The sequence below is a fragment of the Choloepus didactylus genome, chromosome 6 (assembly GCF_015220235.1).
Source record: "Choloepus didactylus isolate mChoDid1 chromosome 6, mChoDid1.pri, whole genome shotgun sequence".
NCBI classification, from domain to species: Eukaryota; Metazoa; Chordata; class Mammalia; order Pilosa; family Megalonychidae; genus Choloepus; species Choloepus didactylus.
This window is the reverse complement of record NC_051312.1, coordinates 117,883,759-117,908,303: the sequence shown is the minus strand read 5'-3', so window position 1 is coordinate 117,908,303 and position 24,545 is coordinate 117,883,759. Positions and strand designations below refer to the sequence as shown.

The 24,545-nt window shown below is 36.1% G+C and overlaps 1 protein-coding gene across 10 annotated transcripts in view; it reads right to left on the bottom strand.

Annotated features, from left to right (window-relative positions):
• YAP1 (Yes1 associated transcriptional regulator) overlaps positions 1 to 24,545 on the bottom strand; it is a 138,853-nt gene that overhangs the window by 32,625 nt on the left and 81,683 nt on the right. For 6 of the 10 annotated variants that reach the window (XM_037841223.1, XM_037841224.1, XM_037841214.1 and 3 more), the window contains exon 4: positions 16,558 to 16,677. In XM_037841223.1, coding sequence (XP_037697151.1) covers positions 16,558 to 16,677 — 120 coding nt within the window. The remainder of the gene's footprint in view (positions 1 to 16,557; positions 16,678 to 24,545) is intronic. The other 4 variants (XM_037841215.1, XM_037841219.1, XM_037841217.1 and 1 more) reach the window with 1 other exon arrangement.

Below are 24,545 nucleotides of genomic sequence, written 5' to 3'. Positions count from 1 at the left end.
AGCTTAATGTCAACAATGCAGGATATAATGGGTATGAGATTTTTTTTTGTTTTTGTGTTTTTCAGAAATTAGAATGTTCTCATATTGACAGTGGTGGTAAATGGTATTTATACCAACAGCCATTGATTGTACATGGATTGTATGGTATGTGAATAAAACTAAAATAAAGAAATAAAATAAGAGGGGCTAAGGAGTATGGGATATTTGGCGTTTATTTTTTTTTCTGGCATAATGAAAATGTTCTAAAATTGATCTTGGTGATGAAGGCACAACTATGAGATGATGCTGTGAGCCACTGATTGTATACTTTGGATGGAATGTATGATGTATGAATATATCTTAATACAACTGCATTTAAAAATTAACCTATTAAAATTTTAAAAAATGTCAAACTTTTGGATTCTGGACAGTCTAAAAGAGAAATGGTATCACAGTGTAGCTTTATCTTGCTATCTCTTATAAGAGTGTGAGCAGTTTTCATATTTTAAAGGGCCATGTGCATTTTTTATATGAACTGTGTCCCTAATTCTTTTTTTCTTCTATAGGGTTACTTGTCTTTACCATCTCTGTTTGAGACATTTGTTCTAGTTTGCTAACGCTGCCAGAATGCAAAACACCAGAAATGGATTGGCTTTTATAAAAGGGGGTTTACTTGATTACACAGTTACAGTCTTAAGGCCAGAAAGTGTCCAAGGTAATGCCTCAACAATTGGGTACCTTCACTGGAGGATGGCCAATGGTGTCCAGAAAACCTCTGTTAGCTGGGAAGCCACGTGGCTAGCATCTGCTCCAAGTTCTAGTTTCAAAATGGCTTTCTCCCAGGACGTTCCTCTCTAGGCCACAGCTCCTCTTCAAAATGTCATTCTTGGTTGCTCTTGGGGCATCCTCTCTTACCTTCTCCAGAGCAAGAGTCTGCTTTCAACGGCCATCTTCAAACTGTCTCTCATCTGCAGCTATTCTCTCAGCTCCTGTATGTTTTTCAAAGTGTCCCTCTTGGCTGTGGCAAGCTTGCTCCTTCTGTCTGAGCTTATATAATGCTCCAGTGAACTAATTTCAGACCCACCCTGAATGGGTGGGGTCACACCTCCATGGAAATTATCCAATTAGAGTCAACACCCTTAGCTGGGTGGGTCGCATCTCCATGGAAACACTCAAAGAATTACAATCTAATCAACACTGATAAGACTACATCAAAGATAATGGCATTTAGGGGGACATAATACATTCAAACCAGCACAATATTCTATAGATTAGGAACAGGAAACCTTTGTTTGTGATGTTACAAATCATTTCTCTCAATTTGTCATCTTTTTACTTTGCCTTTTTTTCTTCCCAGCCATATAAGAATGCATTTTAAGTAGTCACATTTGTCAGTCTTTTTTGAAATTTGAGTTTCCTCACTCCCCAGTGACAGATGGATTCACCCAAATTTTATTTTTAAAAATGTGTGGTTTTAGAGGAAGATTTCGCATACAGAAAAGAGGAAGAGGCAATGTGGACAGGGAAGCAGAGATTTGGAATGATGCAGCCACAAGTCAAGAAATGTCGGCAGTCCCCAGAATCTGGAAGAGGCAAGGAACACATTCTCCCCTAGAACCTCTGGAGGGAGCATGGCCCTGTCAACACCTTGATTTTGGCTCACTGATATGGATTTCTTACCTCGGGCCTCCAGAACTGTTAGAGAATAAATTTCTGTTGTTTTAAGCCGCCCCCCTCCCCCCCCAAAAAAAGTATGGTTTTACCTTTTTTCTTTTTGGCATTTCAGTATTTTAGTCTGCCTAATTTGGAATTTTCCTGGTAAATTGCATGAATGGATCTATTTTTGTCTTTATGACTATCCATTAGTCCCAACATCACTGTTGTAAAAGTTTACCGTTCTCCTAATCATCTTTATCATAAATTAAATTCCTGTATTTAGTTATGTTGTTTCTGGATTATCTACTTTCTTCATTGCTCTAACTACTCTTGTACTAGTACCACAGTTTTAATAAGTCTTTATGATGTATTTTTAATAACTGGTAACAGCCATTTTTTTTAATTTATTTTTTTATTCTTGGATTTTAATTTAATTGCATTATGGTTAAAAGAACATAGTCCATATGATAAGATTATTGAAAACTTGAGACTTCATGTGTGGTCAATCCTTGGGTCTGTGCTAATCCAGGACCAGATTGTCTATATGCCTGGTTTTCACCATTGAGTTTGTTTCTCCATCTCTTCCTTATTCTTAACACTTTTGCTCTTGATAATACCAGGAGCTGAACTGCTCCTAAAGTTGACAGGCCCCTAACACTGCTTTGTGCAATTTTATCCTCTGACCCACAGATTTTTTTTTAATTTATGATCCCAGTTATATGTTTTTGGTTATCTTGTTTTAATGTTTTGTCTGGCAGAGAAGTCAAAATGTGAGTCACTGCTCAGTCTTGCTCAAAAGCCTTATTAACCTCTTGTATAGCCAAAAAGTCAGAGTACTTATTTATGAAATGTCTTCAAAAAGAAAAAAATAGGTAAAATTTTCATAATGATGGCATATATTTTAGTATTTTATAGGTGACTGAACATGAAAAAAGCCAACAATTTTTGAAAGCCCAAGATTTGCCAGGCACTAATGGCCTCATTTAATAAAATTGCTTGTATCTGTTGATTACATTGCCCACATCATTAGATACACAAATGGTGGTATGAGATAAAAAGCATTTCCTTTAGAGTTGGACACACCTGGATGAGTGTTGGGCACACTAATTCAGTAATACATCTAATCCTCATTTTCCTCATTTGAACCTTGGGATAACAACATCTTACTTTCTGCCATCCCTGTGGGGATTAAGTAATTTATGTAAAGCATTGCCTATAGTTCTGGAATACAGTAGGTGCTCCATAAATGTTAATCTCCTCTCTTCTTTAAAATAGGTCCTTCTAGACCGTAAAGATTTTTTGCATGTTTCCACATCAAGGGGCCTTTCTCTGGTCTACACTCACCTAATTTACCTCCCTCTCGAATGGCCTTACACAATACCCCATAGGCAGGAGGCAAACACTAGAGTTCTTTCACCTCAAGTTTAGTTCCCTTTCCACATCATAGAGTTGTGTTTTTCATAAAAAAACCTAAACTCATTTCTTAATTTCAGTCCAGAATGTGAGATGACAGGTTTATTTAACATGGCTCTTTATTCCACTCACACTCCTACAGACTTGAATTCCCACACCTCCCCCCTTTTCCATAGACACAACCCCCCCTCCCTTTTTACCATGCTACTCAGTTTCTAAGGATTCCTGTGATTCACAAAACATAGGCATATGTCTGTCTTTCCTATAAGATCTAAATTGTTAAAGATGGGTGGTAGAGATTAAAAATAAAGATTGAACTAGGAGATCCTTCTTTTTGGTAAAACATTTACCAGCATTATGAGAGAAACACTAAACATATTTCCCCATTGAAATGTTTTATACATTGCTGTGTCAGGTAATGGCATGCATTAAGTTGAGGCCTAGTGCAAACCACGAGTGAGAAAAACGTCTTCAGTTCCAAGCAATTAAATTTTAAAAAATAAAAACAAAACTTCTAGAAAATAGCCCAATTAATAAGTTGAGGAGTGCTGGAATTATAAAATGTGATTGATTTCAAATCAGACTCTAGAGCTATACAACATTAAATATTTCATCTATTAACAAACATTACAAAAAGCTTTTGAGCTTTCCGCATTAACTTTTCAAAGTAGTGTAACATCGAATGTTATTATGAAGTTTATATATTCCTTGTGAAAAACAAACTGGACAATAACAAAGTTGTATGAAAATAAAGAGGTCCACCCCTTCCCCCCACTAGTTTCTCAGAATTGGATACTACACAGTAATCACTAATGACAACAGCCATTGCTGACTATAATACAGGCAAAATGTGTTAATGCCGTAAGAGATAGTGAAGAATTGCCAGGGAATTCAAAGATTTACCCCCTTTCCAATAGATCTTGCACACTAAGAGTAGAAGAACTTTTCTTGAACATTTATCTTCTCACTCCATTTTTATCTTCAACAGACCCTACTGCCTTCTAGATCAAACTCTTCTGTCTGCTCAATAAACTCTTCTGTCTCTGCTATAACATTTGTTTTAAAAACATGAATTTGTTCCAATGTGATTGATATATTAGGTAACAATTTGAGAGTAATGAACAATTTCACCGTATCACACACAAGAAACGGTACACAAATGCAGAAAAATCACTCAGCTGGAACTGAGCCACCTAAGAATACAAAAACACACACAAACTTTTGCCTCAACATGTACCTGCTACCCATTTCACTTTGTGTGTTATAAGCCAAAGCCACACCCCTCCACATCTAGTGTTAACCTTCTGCCAGATTTCAGAAAACTCTCCTTCCATCACTTAACAATAACTCAGAAACTGCAGTTCTTCTGGTGTGCACTTCCATAAACAAACTTCGGGTCATCTTCAAGGGAAAAAAACTAGTATTTATGTATTTCTTAACGATTTGTCATGTAAAATTGTGATACCCCCTTTATTAGGTTACTAACATATTTTTACAAGTCACTGAAATTTTTGAGTGTTATGCCCCTGTGCCCATTTGTAATATATTATGTCCCCCAGAAAAAGCCATATTCTTTGATGTAATCTTGTAGGGGCAGACTGATTAATCTTTTTGATTAGGGTGTGACTTCTTGATTGGATGTTTCCATGGCAATGTGGCCTACCCAACTGTGGGTTATACCTTTGATTAGATTATTTCCATGGAGATATGGACCCCACCCACTCAAGGTGGGTCTTGATTTAATCACTGGAATCCCATAAAAGAGCTCACAAACAAAAGGACCTCAGAGCAGCTTAGAGAGACATTTTGGAGACAGCTGCTGAAAGCGAACTTTTGCTGACACTTTGGAGACGCTAGCCCAGTGTTTGCTCCAGAGAAACTAAGAGGACAGAACGCCCCAAAAGCAGCATTTTGAAGAATGCACAGGAGATGAGGCGCTGGAACACACTCAGGATCAGCAGATGCCAGCCACATGCCTTCCCAGCTAACAGAGGTTTTTCAGATGCCACTGACCTTCCTTCAGTGAAGGTACCCTATTGTTGATGCCTTACCTTGGACATTTTATGGCCTTAAGACTGTAACTTTGAAACCAAATAAACCTGCTTTATAAAAGTCAATCCATTTTTGGTATTTTGTATTCCAGCAGCATTAGCCAAGTGGAACAGCCCATAACTCAATTTTCCCATAAGCCCTGTGGGTTTTTCTTGCACCATTTTGGCAGGAACACGTCACATTACAGCAGAAGTGCCTGTACTCCAAAGTCAGCCTCACTTTAGTCAAAATAATAATAGGAAAGACTTATCAAGCACTTAAACATGCTAGTCCTGTTGAAAGTGCATATATTAACTAATTTAATCCTCTCAAGAGTTCTGAGGTAGGCTCTATTAGCCCCCTTTTACAGACAAGTTAAATATTTGCCCAAGGTTCATCTAGCTTGTAAGTGGAGGCACTAGGACTAGTTTTACACAGCTCTTACCACTACTGGCTGTTGCCTCATACTTCTCATCACTTATTTCTCAGTGTGCTCCATGCAACAAAGGGCATGTCTCTTCAATCCTCTATATAGTGCTACACTCATTTCTACCACGTCTTTGCTAGTGCCCTCCCCTGGTTAAAAAATTACCCATATTTCTTTCATCAGAATCATGCAAATTCTTCCAGACTACCTACCTCCCTAGTTTACTCTGGTTTATACCAAATTACATACTATTTTAAATATTTCCCTGTTACTTTAGGTATCTTTTACATATGTCTCAGTTGGTTCTTTACTTACACTGTTGATTAATCTTGCATGTATAAAGAATTCTCTCTACAATAAGAAAATAAATTCTTCAAAGACTGGTCTTATATTTCTTTGTGAAAATCTCCCAAACAAATACCAGACATGTAATACACATTAATTTTAAAAAATTTATGGTAAAGTTAAAATTGAAACAACAGTAGCTATTATCCGTCTACAATTCATTAGTCTAATCATCACACTCCAAAGCCACATTCAGGGCAAAGCAAATGAAATCCTAACACAAACATAATTTATATGTTCCAGATCTTGGTTAACTGTATACTTAACCTCAGGAAAGGGTTTTTGTTCTCATTAACTAACACGAAGTCCAACATAGAAGAGGAGTATATAATAGGATACCGATCTACCTATTTTGAAATAGTTTTAAGTTTATAGGTTGAATGGGGGAGGGGGGGTACCATTAACTGAACTAAGATATTGAATTTAGGTAAAATTAAAAATTAATTTAACCAGTACAATAAAGACGCACTCTGAAGGTAGAAGAGTCCATGTGACTGTTGCTGCATAAAAACAAGTTGATGTAAATGATGAGCAGTTTCCAGATACAAGAAAGGTACAGTCTCTACTGCATTCCATACCCATCAAAACAAGACACATTTCAACTCACATTAGAAAGAAAGGCTACAGGGGACAATGACAGGTATAAACTGTGTCACATGGGGAATAATTTGTGGGCCATTTAAATTGGAGTGTATTCTGGGACTACATAACAGCTGCTTCAGATAGCTGAAGGCTTGCCATTTAAAGAAGAGACCAGATTTATTCTGTAAAACCTCTGAGCAAGTGGCAGAAATTAGGAGAAGACTGACTTCAGCTCAATATTGAGAAGAATTTCCCAATAATTCAAACTGTCACATGTAATGGGTAACCAAAAAGAGCAAATATAATGTTCAGACAGTAGTCATCACAAATAGAGGAGGATCTTGAATTGGTTGGTAAAGGTCTTTTTTAAAATCTAAGCTTATCTGACTATTCAAAACCACAGAAAGAGAAAAATAATTAGGATATCAAAAAAGGAAGAACCAGTTTGTAAAATTACTGAAAACAGAAATTTGCACAAAATCTGCAGCAGAAATAGTCTGCCTGGATAATAATGGGGAACACTTTGGTTGTCTTTACCTAAATGTTGTCCCTTTGAATACAAGCTGTGCTACAAGGTTTCCATATAAAGAGCCCACTTATTGACCAATTCAAACAACCTTGTTTATCTACCGATACTGGGATTTATTCATCTCCAGAAGCATTCTGTTCTTTACCTTTTGAGGATCTTAAGCACTTCCACAGGGCACAGAGCAGTGTACCCACATGGGGTGCAGCAAAGACCTCACAAGCAGGCAAGAAACAATACAGGCCTTGTATCCTGGGGAAAGGGGGCAGAGCAGCTAGAGGAGGAAAGAAGAGCATTACCAGCTTCTTTCCCTATTTATCAACTACTGCAATTCCAATGTTTCCAGTTTTAATAAAATTTCTAAAAGCTATAAAGAAAAGAAATCCCTCAAAAATGCCAGAATTTACAAAATAATTTGCTACATTTAAAAAACTCAGAACCTATTGCTGCTTGGTACAGTAACTGTTTCAAGTTCCTCTTAAGAAATCAGTCCCAACAGCTTTATGATAGCAAACCCACTATGTAACAATTAGTGAAAAGAGGTTGCCACCTTCTCAAAGAGAAAGGAAAAGGGTATCACAATGGATCCTTCTTAAGTTTCATTCTAAGCATCTGAATTTTCAAACCATGGACAATGTTTAGGCTTACATGATTTGTAACCTTGAAAACCCAGAATATTACAAAGTACTACAGATATGGTACTCAGCCATAAACTTTGGGATAATAAATTCAATTCCAGAAACCTCATTAAGTATAAATTTGAAAAGAGAGACAATTTTTAAAGTTCTCAAACGAAGCCACCTGTGGATCTTAAAACAGTAAAAACAAAACCAAAATCCACCCACTACTAGCTCTGCCAAGTGTTTATACTGCCTGACCTAGGGGATTAAATTGATTTAGAAAAAGTTGCTTCTAGTCAGTATAATAATTTATGTATTTAAATATGATAGTTTTTCCAGTGAAAATTACTATGATTCACACCAAAAATCTCTCTTACAGAAAAATCAAAAGGCTAGGGTCCCAATTTAATGGCTGAATATGCCTTTATTATCAATATGCAAAAGGTATTTCCCAAAACTTAACTAAGTTATGCACCTAGCTGATAATGCCATACCCAGGAATGATTTTTTTTTTTTTTTTTCAAATCACTCCAAAATCACTCCAAAAATAACCCTCTCCCCAATTATTAAGTAGTTATTCCCATTCCTCCCAACCCCAAGCTCTGGCAACCACTAATCTACTTTCTGTTTCTATGGATTTGCCTATTCTGGGCATTTAATATAAATGGAATTAAACAATATATCGCCTTTTGTGACTGGCTTCTTTCACTTAGCATAATGTTTTCAAGGTTCATTCAAGTTGTAGTATACATCAGGACTTCATTGATGAGTAACATATTGTATGGATATATCACATTTTGTTTTTCCATTCATCAACTGATGAACATTCAGGTGTTTTTCACTTTGTGGCTATTATGAATAAGGCTGCTGTGAACATTTGTGCACAGGTTTTGTGTGGACATATAGTTTTTAATTCTCTTGGGTATACATCTAGGAATCACTGGGTCATATGGTAAGTCTATGTTTAACTTTTGGCTAACTGCCAAACTGTTTTCCAACATAGGCTGCATCATTTTTTGATCCCATCATCGATTTATGAGAGTTCCAATTTCTCCACATTCTCACCAGTGCTTACTGTCTGTCTTTTTATTTCAGCCATCCTACTGGGAGTGAAGTGGTACCTCATGGTGGTTTTGTGTATTCCTAACGATCAGTATTTATAATGTATCACCTATTCTAAAGCTTAACTCTAGATCATGTCACAAGCAAAGTAATCTCTCCTTCCCTCACTGTGCACTTCTCTCCCTTCCCAATCCCTGTCCCCAAGACTGGGTTAGAGTATTCAGATCTTTAAACTGTTCAAAAATATTTGTAACAAATACCAATATTTAGGTCAATCCACTTTCTTCCTTCTCAACCATTCATCACAGACCAGCGTGAAAATTCATAATAATGGTATTTTTCAAACAATACAATTGTGGATGGAGTTTAAAAAAAAAAAATTAAACAGAACATTTTCTCCTCATCACCTCATTAAGCAGTTTGGGGCAGGACACAGAGGTAGTTAAATGAGGTGAGGAGGAGAAGGGAGAAAGTGTTCTAATTAGCTTTCAGTTTTCTCTGTCCCCAGAGGACAACCATGGTTGTGTTCCCCCTCCCGCCCCAGAAAATAAAGTTTAACTTCTAGTTTGGAAGGAAAGTTCAGATAGCAAAAACTATTACTCTAAAGAGCTGAGTTACATTTTTAAGTATACATGTTGTCATGAATTCATGTTTAATTAGTAAACAGGTCTATTAATAGCTTTATTTCTAATTTCATAAAATGTATTACTATTAAAGCTCTTTCATTGGGGGAATTTATAATTTAGAAGAGATGCATAGCTTTTAGTTTTCACTGATGAGCACAAAAATTGGTTCTTCTATAGTCTGGAGCCTGACTGGCTGCTTCTCATCCTTCAATGTCCCTCTTCAGAAAAGCCTTCCCTGACCAGCCAGGCTCAAGTAGGTCTCCCTTGCTCTTTTTATAGCATCTTGCTTTTTATTCTTCATAGTACTTAACACATTTTGTATTTATTTACTTGTTTAGAAGCTTACTCGCTTCTCCCCTCCCTCCAATGGCTAACCTAACAGGCACTCAAACATTTGTTGAATGAAGAAGTAAATACCGAAATACTTTCTATTCCTATTTAGTAGTATGTGATTAGTAATACCTAGAGAACCTCCCAGATGAAACAACTCCAAAATGAATTCTAAAATGACTTCTTCAGTAAAGGTAGCATGAGTATGAAACAAAACAAAAAATATGAACCAACCACTTTTCTAAATCAATCTAATTTATTTCAATAGAAATTCGACTTTTCTCTTGGGAATTCCATAATCTTTTTTTCTGTTTCTTGTATCTGAATCTCTCAGTTGGCACAAAAAGTGACAACAACAAATGGCTCTCTTCTTCAGTACATTTTATGAGATACTTGCTGTTAATGCAGGATTAGTACAAATATAACTTGAAACTGTTTTCTTTTAAAAACTAATTAATGTTGGAGTTCTCTGTATGGGTTTTGTATTACTTGCAACTCCGGTAAGTTTGAATTTATTTCAAAATTAAGTGTAAGAAGAAAAACAAAATAAGTTTTTGTGTTGTTGCTTGATGTTAGAGGCTATAATAACACAAATAAGTCATTAATTTATATTATCATTCATTGACTTTGCTGAAATTCAGTCACCAAATTCAGTAAGAATAACTGGTATAAACAAAGATAAAAATATTTCTTCACTATATAATTTGTTATTTGAATCATTAAACCACACCTCAAGTAGCAATTACATACTAATTTAGCTTTATTAACAAATATCTGCTTACCATGATTGATAAACTGACTTTATGGGAGTTCTAAAGTTTAGAAACAAAACATACCAAAAATGGAACACCTTTAAGGCAGTAAGGTTGGCCCTGTTGATACAGGCATGTTTAAATTCCTATATCCTTACAAGAGTTTGAGAGTGTGCACAAAGCTTATCTGTTCCACCCAGCACCTTCCCTCCCCCATCAGATTTGTTTGCCCAGGCATACTCATCATGTGATAAGGCTTATCTTTAGATTGAAGGTTGAAAGATTTCCTGGACTCCTTTTCAAAAGTAATTCCCAATTGTGACTAGAGAACCAAAAACTAAATTTAAATGGTGGGATAACTAGTTCAAGAGTACCCCAGATACCTAGAGGCACTCAAATCAATAAGGCGATGGTTTGAAACGTAACCTTACAATAATTAAGCAAGAGCCCAAGAAGTCACCTAAGGATTCATAATCTAGCATGTTTGAATTTAAATTAATGAAGGACTGGAAATATTCTTAGAGCATCCAGTCTAAGTCATTCACATTTTACCGGTGAGTAAAATTATGTCAAGAAAAGTTAGGTATCTTTGTGGACTAATTAGTTACATAGCTGATACTGTACAAACTTGAGTCTCTTGATTCTCTTGAGTAGGTTTCTCTTCTAAATCACCATCATCATTTGAATTGAATACATTTATTATATAAGTATTATGTGGAAAATAGAGTGCTACCCTCTGCTGTAGATTTGAAAAATGAATAATAGTAGGCCACGCAAACATCCAAACAACTTCAAAGAAAAGTTCATTGAATCTGTAATTAAAGGAAAAACGAAGTGCCATAAGGTGAGTATGATGAAAGTGAAAAGAGGTGATGCCTGGATGGGGAGAAATGGATAAATGATTCATAAAAAGTACACTTGAGAAGGGGATGGAAAGATCGAACAAGAGGAGAGAGAAATGGAGGATATTTCGGGTAAAGAGAACAGCATGAGGAAAAGTCAGGAAGTTGAAGCAGCAGCTGCCTAGTACACCTGAAATATCAGGTGAGCAAAAGGAGGTAGAGGTAATCTAAACAAGAGAGACTAGGATTTTTGGAGGACTTTGTATCAGTTTAGAGCAATATCATAACTATTCTTCTCAACAGTTAATGCCCATATAAAATACCATAAGAGTATTATATTTAAAGAGAACTGGTAAAATGAAAGGCATCCAGAGGAGGGGAATGAATTGGCAAAGAACCCAGAACCCCAAATCACTCACTCACACACACACACACACACACACACACACACAATTGGAGAAACCTGCAGTTAGAACAATTCTAGGTTTATACCTGTATTCACAAATTTGAAGGGAAGTAAATATCTGAATAAAGGGACACAAACTTTCTGGTCATTAGAACATTAGAACTTGGCCTTAATGTGGTTAGTTTCAAGTAAGAAGAGAAGATCAAAGTTGAGATTGGAAGACAATCTCTTAAGGTCGTGATAGAGTTGAGGCCTATATTATGTAGATAACTGGATGGCTTCAAAGTCTGTTTCAATCTGAGATCTCATAATTCTCTTCCGTAATTGGAAACTCATTACCTTTGGGTAATTTCCTCAAGATAAGTCACAATATAGGATACAAGAGGATTAGCCACCATCTTCTTCCTCCTTCTGAAATTTCCATGTAGTAGGCACATTTCTGGAAGACTAACTGCATTCAACCTAAATTTCTTATAATTCCAGGTGTCAAAAGATCAAGTTCAGATTCCAGACCTGCCACTGAACTATATAACCTTGGTAGGTCACAACTTCCCTAGATCTCAGAGGGGCTTAGATTTTGGGTAATATACCCCACCTCTCCCAGCATTTGTTTTTATTGGAAATATGTTTGTGGTTTCAAGAGTCACAGTGACTGGGTGCAACTGGCATTTACTTGGCTATGGAATGTTGAATGTCCTGCAGTGTCCAGGATACAAGCTTTGTCTCTGGTGAGAAATGCACATTAGAGAAATTATAAGGTCCTTTCCAGGACCAAATTTTGTAAGGTTTACCAGTTCATGACCCTTCAATTTGCAACAGCTCTCCTTACCCAAAACACACTGAAACAACATTTTTTCTCTCCCTAACCTAAGTAGTTTATATTAAGATTTTCTTCCCCTCTTTTACAATTTAAAAGAGGGGAAGAAAATAATGCCTTTTTCATAAACATATCAAGAAACTTGCTTCAATAAAATTTACATGATTAGATGTTGACATTCTTTCTACCCAAGACTCCATTAATAGAGTTTCTACAGCCTCTAGTGAGTGGTTTCTCCCATCATTAATAGGACAGATTCTTAGGTATTTAGTTGGTCATTAAGTGTAGTTTCATCAAATGAAAAATATTAGTTATAATAGGTAACAGAAACATTGGGTCTTAAAGGAAAAAGGTTAATGAAAGTCCAAATGTCTCAACATTTAAAATTTTTAATAGATCTTTAAATTAATGCAAAATACTAAATTTGGCTTTGGGCCCTCATTTTAAGAAGTTACATACATGTTATTTATTATTTTAAGAACTAATACTATACACATACATTGTGTGGTGTGTGTTTATAGCATATAGCAAGTTTTGGAAAACTCAAACGAAGGACCAAAATCAACATGTGAGTTCTAATTACCTTTAACATTTCCATGCCCAGAATTTCTATGCACAGAACTGTAGTAAGGACTTACAGGATATTCTGTTTTTGCCATGCTTGATTGTTCATTACTTCCTTTAAAACTCAAAACATGTAATTTTTTCCTCAAATTTCTGGCTTCAATATTTTTGTTTAAACCATATCATATGTATTTTTATCCCAATGGCACTTATTTCTAAAGCACAGATTGCTAACACTGTTTAATACATTTTTTATATAAACAATAAAGGCAATAACATTATATAAAAGATCATTCCACTGATTGTTACTGTTTTGGCAAAGATTTTTCATTCCAAAGAATAGAAATTATAATTTCATTTTGTTTCTATTAGGGCTTTTACTGGAAAATATCCATAGGACTGTATTATACAGTACAATAATTCTGCAATGTACAAGGAAATGTTTAAACTTGAGACTCTTCATGTTTACAGTAAAAATATATATATAACATACCCAGGAGAAAAAGTGTCTCTAAAAGTGTTTATTGAAAATAATTTAATGGCCTGCATAATACTCAAGGATCCATTTTCATAAATACTACAGGGAAAATACATTCCCAGTATTCTTTTTTTAAAAAAAACCTTCCAGAATATGAATAAGGTCTGAGATTAGATGATAGTATCAGATCAATGTTAATTTCCTAATTTTGACAACTGTTAAGAAAATGTTAAGTTAGAATGTCTACTAATGTTAAGAAAATGTCTTTGTTTTTAGGAAATACCCCCTGGAATATGTAGGGGTAAAGGGGCATCTCTGTATGCAATTTACTCTCAGCTCAGAAAAAGTGTGAGAGAGTGTGTGTGTTAACATTTGGGGAATCTGGGAGAAGAATATACAGCAATTCTTTGTACTACGTTGCAACATTTCTTTAAGTCTGAAATTATTCAAAATAAATAGTTACTAACAACAACAACAAAAAACCAAATACCCTCCATTTCTTAATCATTATTGACCAAAACAAACAAAAAAACCTCCATTTTTTAAATAGACAAACTCAGTTTTTCAAAGCCCAAAATATAATCAGTGAATTCTTACTGCCATTAGATACCATTTCATGATTTGTTACAAATTACTAGTAAAATCCCTAAAACAATATAAATGTCAAAGATGCAGATTTAAATGTTAAAGAAAATCAGAAAAACAAGAACCAATCCACAACAAACCACTACTTAAATTTATAAAATTAAATAGATAACTTACTAACTTCATGTGGAATGTGTGAATAATCTAAGGCACCTGGTAAAGAATAGAGTTATATAAGGGGCTAATGTTTGAAGTAGGTGAGCAATAAAATTAACCTTTACAAAACGGTACCTTCCATTTCAAACTGCCAGAAGACATGGCCTGCTTGACTCAAGCTAACAGTTGATAATATTTTACTACAGATTTTGGAAATATAGGAAAGCAAACTCCACAAACATGAAAGCAACAGCTTTCCATTTGTTTGTGTTTGCTTCCCTCAAAGGATCAGAAAAGAAGGGGATAGTTTATATTTCTCTGACAGAGATAAAATGTAACCCACTATATAGAACTTCAGATTTCAAGGAAAACTCCTTCAAATTCAGCATCTAACAGCTTGTCTCTATTTGCTGTCACTCTAAATCAGAAAAACCCACACTTTTTTTTTTTCTTTCCTGTCCCCTTTCAGTTTCACTTGAGCTCTCTGAAAAGATCTGGAACAGATTAAATGTCGGGCCACAAAATAAAAAGCTTTGGCATGTTGTCAATCCTGTCTGGAATATACATACACAGCAGGCCCAAAATGAGAAACTAAAGAGGATTTTATGAAACTTTTTTGAGCACATCTAATTGTATGTTTGTGTTTACATGTGTTAAAGGTAGAGAGTTTTTGTTTTTTAGTACTTTTCTCCCCTAAAACAAAAGACCAATCTATGTTTGAAATCAACGGATCTACAAATAGTTTTATTTCACTGTTTTAAATGAAAACATTTCCTTAAAAAAGGAGCTATGTTCTAATTCCTGACCCCTGCAGTTAGCTAAAAGTTGACCATTTTTCATAATCTCATGTTGGGGCGGAGAGGATGAGCACAGCACCATATTTTTAAATTTCCCAAACGTGGAAACTCAATATTAAGATGGTTTATGGAAACATGGCTGTTACCTTTCCAATCCCTACAAATGGCAACATTTATTAAATTCTCTACCTTACTTGGTTTCCTGTTTCAACCACAAAGGGTTCTTCAAGTATTAAACATAATCTGATATTGCAAATTATTAGCACGCCATATTACTTTTTCAACATCCCAATAACTCTGAAGCTCAAAAGGACAATATTTAAGCCAAACATGATTATCTGTCAAAATGATGATCTCTGTCCTGACCCCAACTTTGACTTTACTTGAATAGGGGCTTTAGGGGCTTCAGTCAGACCATAAAGCTGACTAGTCAGTCAGTTTGGGGAAACTCAAATCCTATTTTTTTTTTTAAGGTATACATAAAGACAAAGGAGAATTGTTCATAATGTTCCTGTCAACTGTCAAGGAAGTTATTTTTCCTCACCAGCTCCGAGCAGTTTTTCTTTTCCAACCCCATCCCCTCCCAGGTTATGTTTTGATGGCATTCACAGAGTTAATTCCTCTTTCCCGTAAGGGCCCAGCAGTTGTTGTTGGGTCAACCCCTGTAAAGCTTCAAAGGTTCCGCATCCCCTCAGTCTGACCTACTCAGTGATCTGCAAACTGTTTTCATTTAGCTACAACCAGTCCAAGGCAAAAGCTTCAAAACCACAATAATCTGCTTCTTTTTAGATTCATTTTTCCATGGCTTTGGAAAAATACCTCAGAAACCAAACTAAAGAAACTGAAAACAATGAAAAAATATGGAAAAAAGGCATTGAAGAAGTTGTATACCCTTATCAAAATCTGCACATTTGGGAAGGGAGAGTTTCCTTTGTGCAAATGGTAATTCAGCCATATGATTTGGAGAGGGATATGGCTTTCTTTTTTTGCTTCCTAGATAAAAAACAAAGAAAATGATCTTTACTTTAAAACAAAACAGCAAAAAATAGGGGGGCAGGGACTATTTGAAATGGACCATGTCTAGGGTGGTGCAGTTCCTCACCCCCACCCACCCCCACCCAATGGGAAACACTAAAACAACAAGGCATGGGCTGGTGCTCATCGCCCACAAAAGTAAAGCATAAGCAGATACGGGTCACAGACAAAAGCTGGTATCCCAGGTTTTAGATGTAGCATGGCACCTTGATTATTATTTCAGCTAGAAAGATCACTTTAAACATCACTGTACTTCCAAAAACGTGAAAGGAACTGTGATGATTCTGGTTAGTTAGCCACCACAACATCCCTCCACCCCCATCCCGAGGGGTCTAGACTAAAATGCTGATTTAAATCTGAATTTCTCAAGTTTAAAGTGAGAAGTATAAAAACAGTACTGGGAAAAGTTAGGTGGGCAAAGTAATTTTTAATACTAAAAAGCAATGCAATTTTATTTAAATGTACCTTCCCAATTTCACATACAAAAATATAGTAATCAAAAATATCTAAAAGGGTTTTGAGATGAACCTTTACCAAAACGAGGGTCAAGCCTTGGGTCTAGCCAAGAAGTGGTCTTGTTCTTATGGTTTATATAGTAAATTTCTCCATCCTGAGTCATGGCTTGTTCCCATCCATCGGGAAGAGGACCTATAATACAGAAAAAAAATCATGTTTGGTTTCCATTTGATGTAGCTTTAAAAAAGGGGGGAGGGATGCTAATTTAAAAATAAAAGACATTTTGATATAAAACAATTCATTAAAACAGATTTAAGCATGTATTCAGAGAAGAAAGGTAAACCAATATACCCATTCTTCTCCACTCAAAACACAGTATCAAATAAAACTGACATCCCCAAAGACACATATTTTTCTAAAAAGTCAGATTTTCAAAAATTATTTTGAAAGTCATGACCAAAATAGCTATTATTACTGTTAATTCAAGGCACTGTGGCTCAAGGACTACCCCCAAACCATCAGTTTAGTGACAGTACCTTCCAAGGGGCTTGAAGTTTCCTAATAAGGCATATATGCAAGTGTTTTCAGAAAATCTAAAATATCATAAGCATTCTGTTTCATATAATGCATCCTTCAGCTAACACTGTCAAGCTCCATTTATTTGCTTTATTTATGTAACTGGATCACACCAAGAAAACTATAGTTAAAAAAAAAAAAAGCTTATTTAAACAGTCCAAAAATTGCTAGGAGGTAGTGATGGTGGCTGAAGTTTAAACTTGCCAGAGGCTTGGAAGGTGGCAGGGTGGGAGCTAAAGCTGGTGGAAGGCAAATTTCTCAGGAAGAAAGAGGGACAAGATACCTTTTCAAAGTTACAGAATGAGGAAACAATTTATGAGAGATAAAACTAAGAAATATAATAAATCTGAAGATTTTTCTATTTTTGTGAGATAAGGAAGTGAGAAAACTGCTTTTGGAAGGTAAGAGCAATGAAGAGAGGCCCAGAATAAATTCCTAACTTCAAGCATATTTTCTCTTCACTCCATTGTCCCTCCCTTCTCACCCTCACACCAGGGATCAGGAAAGGCAAGTATAAGTTGGAATAAGTTTGATTACATGCCTAAAATCCTTCCATCTATGGACTAAGATGAATTGAGTACTTACTGTGTGCAAATCACTGTTCTATGTATATTATGTACATTAATTCATTTAATCCTTAAAACGACCAATCAGGTATGCAGTGGTATTATCTCCATGTTAATGAAAAAATTTGAGGCACAGAATGTTTAAGTTTGGTATAAGATCACAAACCTACTTAGTATCAGAGACAACACCCAAACCCAGACAGCCTGATTCCTGAGCCATTGCTCTTTACAACTGCACCACTTACTTCCCACATCCAGGACCAGAGACTAAGTATGACACTTGTGCAAAATGGAACAAGTTCCTTCTTTCTATATTGGCAGTCTTAGCCAATTTCATGGGTGATGCTCAACAAGTAGCTTTGATTAAGCTGCACACTCAACACAAGCCCATCAAATCCAAAGCTCTAATTCTAGGCCAGTTTTATTTGTACCAGGAACAGACCAATTTGTTACTGTACTGTCAAAGGTCTGCTTTGATCTCTCTCTCTCACTCTCTCTCTCTCTCTCTCTCTCTCTCTCTCTCACACACACACACACACACACACACACACACACACACACACACACGATACCCTGTTAGGAAATGCAAACATGTAAAATTGGAGCATTTTGAACGCCCACATAGGCCACAGCCAAAAGGCCCCCCATCCCCCCCTCCAGTTCTGGATGTGGAGTTCTGTACACAGTACTAACCATGTCCAGAACTAAAAGGTAAATGGGAAGCAAACTTGTTTAACATATGTAAATCAAACCACTTTTCTGGGTTTTCACTCTCTTTGGGCTCTGTCCCCCCATGAGGAAGACAGGACCTCCAACAACTGAATGCTAATGATTTGTTTCTACCTCTGATTGTGAGAATGGCTCAATTGTAAAATGTTTTTTAAAAACAAGCAATTATATTAAAAAATTCTAAGCTCTAAAGATATCTTATGACTTAAACATTATTGTGATTAAGTCAACAGCAATCACTGGATGCCTTGGGTACCTCAATTCAACAACCCTGAAACCTCATTATTAGCCTACAACCTCTAGACACGTCAGAATGGGCAATAAACATACTCACCCCAATTCACTTTTACATAGTCTAAGACATGGAAAAGATGTGGGGGGTTTTGAAGGCTGGGCTATCATGCCTGACCACACCACCAGTCCTTTGAGGAAGAAGAGAAAGATTTAAAAAAAGGGGGGGGGGGGAGGTGCTGTGTCAAAGTAAAGAGAAAGAAGCCAGCATTTTAATGAGATATAGGAAATTTGAATTAGGACAGAAAAAGAGAGTGGTAAGCTATAATTAATTCTAAATTAGAACTACTTATCCTTGGGGAAAATAAACTTTTATGTAGGATTTACTACTACTGGTTGATTGTTAACTTTTATCTAGTATAGCAAATGGTAACTTCCTGCAGTATTTTAAAAACAAAATACTCCATGTCATAATAGGGAAAGTGACTCAACATCAACTTCCTGCCCTACCTAAGGACCCTCTTACATTAGTAATAACTAACTAAAACCATTTGCAATATCTAATCAAACAAGAAAGTCTTGATTAACTATGCCACAAGTAAGACCTCTCCCTCTCACTGCCCCACGAAATTCAGGAATAAGTCATCCAGGACATCAGAAGTTTACTGAACACACCCTGATGAGTCATTCAAGGTACAAGACTATCAAGAATTAGTTTCCTTAGAAAGTAAGAGGAGTAGGTGGAAAAATAGATTCAAAGATCTTTTAAAGTAATCTAATTCTAAAATTCTGACCAATTTCAGTCTTGAAATTCTGGTCTCTTGTATTTAGGATTAATCACGAATTGCTCTTATTATACACAAGGCACTGTTCTATGTTCTTTACAAATATTAATTCATTTAACAACGCTAGAACATAGGTTGTATTATTATCCCCATTTTACAGATGTGGACACTAATGCACAGAAAAGCTACTCAGCTTGTCCAAGACCTGGGGTCCAAACCCAGAGAGTGTAGCGCTCCAACACTCATGCTTTTAAGCACTGTATTCCAAGTGTAAGAAACAATAATCAGAAGTTTTGTTGTTGTTTTTTTTTTTAAGTTTTCTTTTCCTGGAACTTTCATGAAATTCCATGACTTTGGTAATATTCATGTAAGTGACTCCCACATCCTTCATGCTTCCCTCAGGGTTAACAGTAGTCTCTCTTCTCCATCAATTGGATATTGACACTTCACAAAATATGTCCCCATGTTGAGTGGTTTTTACTTTAAAATATCATTTGCATTTCCCTCAAATGAAACTTGAGTGTAGACTTTCACATTTCCATGACTAAATTTAGCAGTAGCCTACAAATTGGTCTTAATCAACTCTAACATTAAATCTTGCATGTACCACAAGATCATCTTGCTTCACCTCCTCTGAGGAAGTAACTCTCTGAATCAGGGCTTTCCATGGCTCTCTAAAGCCCAGAAGAAAAACTGTCAAATCTTTAGAGGGTTAATCAAAGTTGTCTACAGTCAGGCAACATAGCACTGCACGGATCCTGAAAGCATCCAACACTCTAAGCACAACCCATTCCTCCAAGATCATTTCACCTCCCTCCTTACTCAGTCTGCTTTCAGTGCCTCAAATATGTTCTCCCCTTCCCTGTCCAGGACTCTCACAGATGCAGTGCTTCTTGCAGGAACGCTTCTCCCCATCCTCTTTGCTTAGCTAACTCCTAATTCATCCCTCCTCAATTTGAATGCCATTTCCTAACGAGGGAAATTCTACTCTATTCTCACACTATCCTTGTGAAGCTCTTCTCAATTCTGTCCCACTAGAAGAATCTTCCCCACCTATAAACTGAAACTGCACTTGTTTTGACTTCTTGGGTACTTACAGCATATTGTCATGTATTTGCTGTTTTACACTGAGTTTAACTATAGGCCATGTAGTATTGAGAATTTATCTTTCTACCCTAGAACACAGAAAAAGAGTTCTCCAATTTTTTATGAAGGAGTGTAATGGTTTGGAGTTGTATGTATCCTAGAAAAACATGTTCTTAAAGTTAATCCATTCCCGTGGGCGTGAACCCATTGCTACTTCATTTTGATGAGGTTACTTCAGTTAAGGAGTGGCCCACCTCAATCAGGATGTGTCTTAATCCTATAAATGGAATGAAATTCATATATACAGAGAAAGCTAAAGAGGGAGAAGCCAGAAGCTGAAATCAACAGAACCTGGAAAACAGAGAGGCCAGGAGAAGCCACAATGTGCCTTGCCACGTAACAAGCTAAGGACTGAGGATTTCTGGCAGCCAGCCCCAGAATGCCACAGTCTTTGAGGAGAAAGCATCGTCTTGATTTGGATTTTTTTCCTAACTTCAAAACCATGAGCAAATAAATTCCCATTGTTTAAACTGAACCACTGCATAGTATTTGCTTGAGTAGTCCAGGAAACTAAAGCAGGGGGTATACTTGATTTTGCCAGGTTGCTCAGGACAAAGATGACAACAATTACTGGAATCTACCACAAGGCTAGTGATACTCCGGTCTGCGTGCTTGAGCTTGGGGGTTTTCAAAACATACTAGAACTAAAATATATTTACCTCTGATTTTTCTGCAGTTTTGTTTCCAAAGGAAAAGTCTTCTATCAACATAAACATCTGCAATTCATATGTTTGACCTTTTAAACCTAAACAATCTCTAAATGAAAGTTCGCCCCATACTACCAAAATTTTTAAGTTGACACAATGGGAAAGGTGGTACAGTACAAATCTGGGGAACTTTTAAATATTTTGTCAGTAACGTTTTTGTCTTCGATTAACCAAACGTAGGGCAAGCATGTATATACATGGCAGTATTAAGTGTTCAAGGAGCACAATGTATACAAACTAAACTCAAGTGTTCAGAAAATGTATTGCTAAATAGACAGTTAGATGGATAGATAGATAAGCAAGGTGAATCTCTAATATTTCTCTGATTTTAAGTTTAAACAATTCTAGAGTCTTCCATTTGAACCAACAGTAATGGTATCACCTGGAAACATTAGAAACATGGAATCTCAGGCTCTACTCCGTATCTACTTAATCAGAGTCTGCATTTTAACAAAGCCCCAGGCAATTCCTCCACACATTACAAACTGAAAAAAAGCACAGCTGGAGAAAACAGGAGACATTAATCTTATCACTTGTTTTATTAAACTTTTACACAAGTACCATCAACTCAAACTTTACAAATATAGCATAGGTGCCATTCATCAGGCAACTTAGTAAAACAAAAAAAAAAAAAAAAAAAAAAAAAAAAACTGATTCATTATAAATTATATATTATTTTTAGCCTCATATTCAACGCTAGAAAGAAAACATAGTTCAGAGAAAACTGTGTAAAGGGTCTCGATTCAGAAAGACTTGGGTTCAAATTTTGGATCCATTATCATTATCTTTGTAACCTTGGGCAAGTTCCTTCACCTGCATGATTCTCACTCTCCTCATCTATAAAATGGAGATAATAGATTGTTGAGAGGATTCAAGTGCTTGAGATAGGCCAGGACTCAGACAGTGCTTTTAAACAGTCAGTTCCCCTCCCTTTCCTGGAATAGTTCTACCATTTTGTCCCAATAATATGTTTAACTTATTAAAAATCAAGTGTAATATACACAAAGGGGCAGGCTTAAACATGAGATGGGAAATTTGGGTATAAAAGATAAAATAATCAGATGACAAAAATTGGAGAGCCTTTTATGGAGAGTCCATTAGAGAAGAGTCATATTTTTAATGGTTTCCCAAAATTGTCAACAAAAATCTCAAATTTCTTAGGTTATCACACAATGACTTTCTGAGGACATCTTCAATCTCATCTTCCCACCATTCCACCTTTAGTCATATAGTGCTCGGAGTTGTCAGGCCTAAGTTAATCTACCACAAACTGCTACTATTACCTTGCCTTTTCTTCAAACTTAACTCCTACTCATCCATTAAAACCCATGCCCTGAACCCAACTATTTTTCACAATTTTCACTGCCACCACCCTGGTACATCCTATCCCCTGGGTTACTCCAACGGCCTCCTAAATAATCTCCCTACTTTCCATCCATGTCCATACAGCAGCCAGTGTGATCTTTTAAAACACTTTGATCAAGCCATCTATCTCTTAAAAACTTCTAAGGTCCTATAGAATATGGCTTTCCATGCCCACTTTCTCCCTGATGCTGTCTCAGTTGGAGGGGCCTCCTTGCAATCCCTCAAACATGCCTTAGGGCCTTTGAACTAACTGTCTGCAATGCATGGAACATTCTTTCCCTTTCCCCCAGGTATTCGCAGGGCTCTCATCCTCACATCATTCAATTTCCACTCAAAAGATATCAATCACAGAGGTCTGCACTGGCGAAGACACTGAAATAACCCCCTCCCCCAACCCCCAGCCAATCACTCTCTGACCCTTTTCTTTTTCTTCTTTGCATTTTTAATTATCTGATATATTTTTTATTTCTTTATATTCTGTATTCTCATCTAGATAGTGCCTGTCACATAGTAAATACTCAATATTTGTTGAGGGAATGAATGAACCGTTGCCTCCTTAAAGATGTCTCCGCTCCACCCCCTCCCCTGCTGATTCACATGTTCCTGCTCTCTGCTTCCTTGGCATTCAATGCATACCTCTTCCATAATATTTCTTTTATTATATGGGAAAAGTCTGTCTTAACCTGACTCTCCAATAACCACCACAGAGCCTGATACAAGATAGGCCATTTCATATTTGTTGAATGAATGATTTAGGAAGGGAAAAATACAACTATCTGAAGGAAAAAATATGACATTGTTAAAAGCCATTTTTCTGTTTATCATGTTACAGCTGGATGAACTTCCTACAAGGAAAGGGCAAGTGTAAGCTCAGAGAACTTTCTAATATGCAATGCACATTTCAGATTTTCTTCAGTGCAACTTGAGCTTTTTTATTTTAACTTGATGAATCACCTTAAGAGTACTAGTAAATTTACTTATACTAGATTAGCTTCCAAAAAGTTTTATTGAAGCAAACACAAATATCTCATTTAGACTCCAGATTGCTTAAATAAAGCAATCACCTTTTATTTTCTTTTACTACCTCCTTATCCTGTAACAACAAAAGAAACTATTATTTTGGAAAACTCTCTCACTATTGTTGGGATTTGTATTTCACTAACACTGTCTATATATGGTAGTCTATGGATATCAATTTTAAAGAATTAGCATCTTCATCTTTCACACAAATATTCCTCCTATGAGTCATAGAATTATTGCAGCATAGAGTATCAGCAGGATTTAAAAATCAGTGGGAAAGACAAAAATATTATTCTAGCACTTACTAAGAGAAGAAATAAAACAGGCATTTGATTTGGTTCTTAAATGTAAATAATTTAATTTCTCTCTCATTCTCCCTACTCAAAGTTGAGCATTTTCCCCAAATCCACAAATGATCATTGAAAAAAAGTTGAACATGGACACTTAAATTTTTAAGCAGCACTATCTAGTAATAACCCATTTTTGCCACACGACGCTGCCTTGCCCAGGTATTCTGAGTTTAAAACCTATTTTACAAATATGTTTAAGTTAAAAATCATGACTGAAACCAGTTAACATGAACAGAGATCCCCAGTGGAGAAAGAGTGAAAGGCTCTCACCATCAGAAAAAAATTGAGGTCGTTAGCTGCCCTGGCAAGGGTTGAATGCTTGACCATACAACAAAGTCAAGAAACTATTGAGATGAAAAATGCCATGTGTGGAGCATCACTGAGCTTCACAAAGACTTCAGAACCCCTATTCAGGAGATATATGATAATTGCAAGCTAATATCTTTTGCAACTGGGTTGGACAGTATCATTGAATTATTGTGCACTTCACAAAGAAATATATTTTTATCTTCATATTCCCCATATTTTATTTGCATCTTTTATTAAATGAAATGGTCAAAAAAAAAGAATTGATCTTTGTTTTTA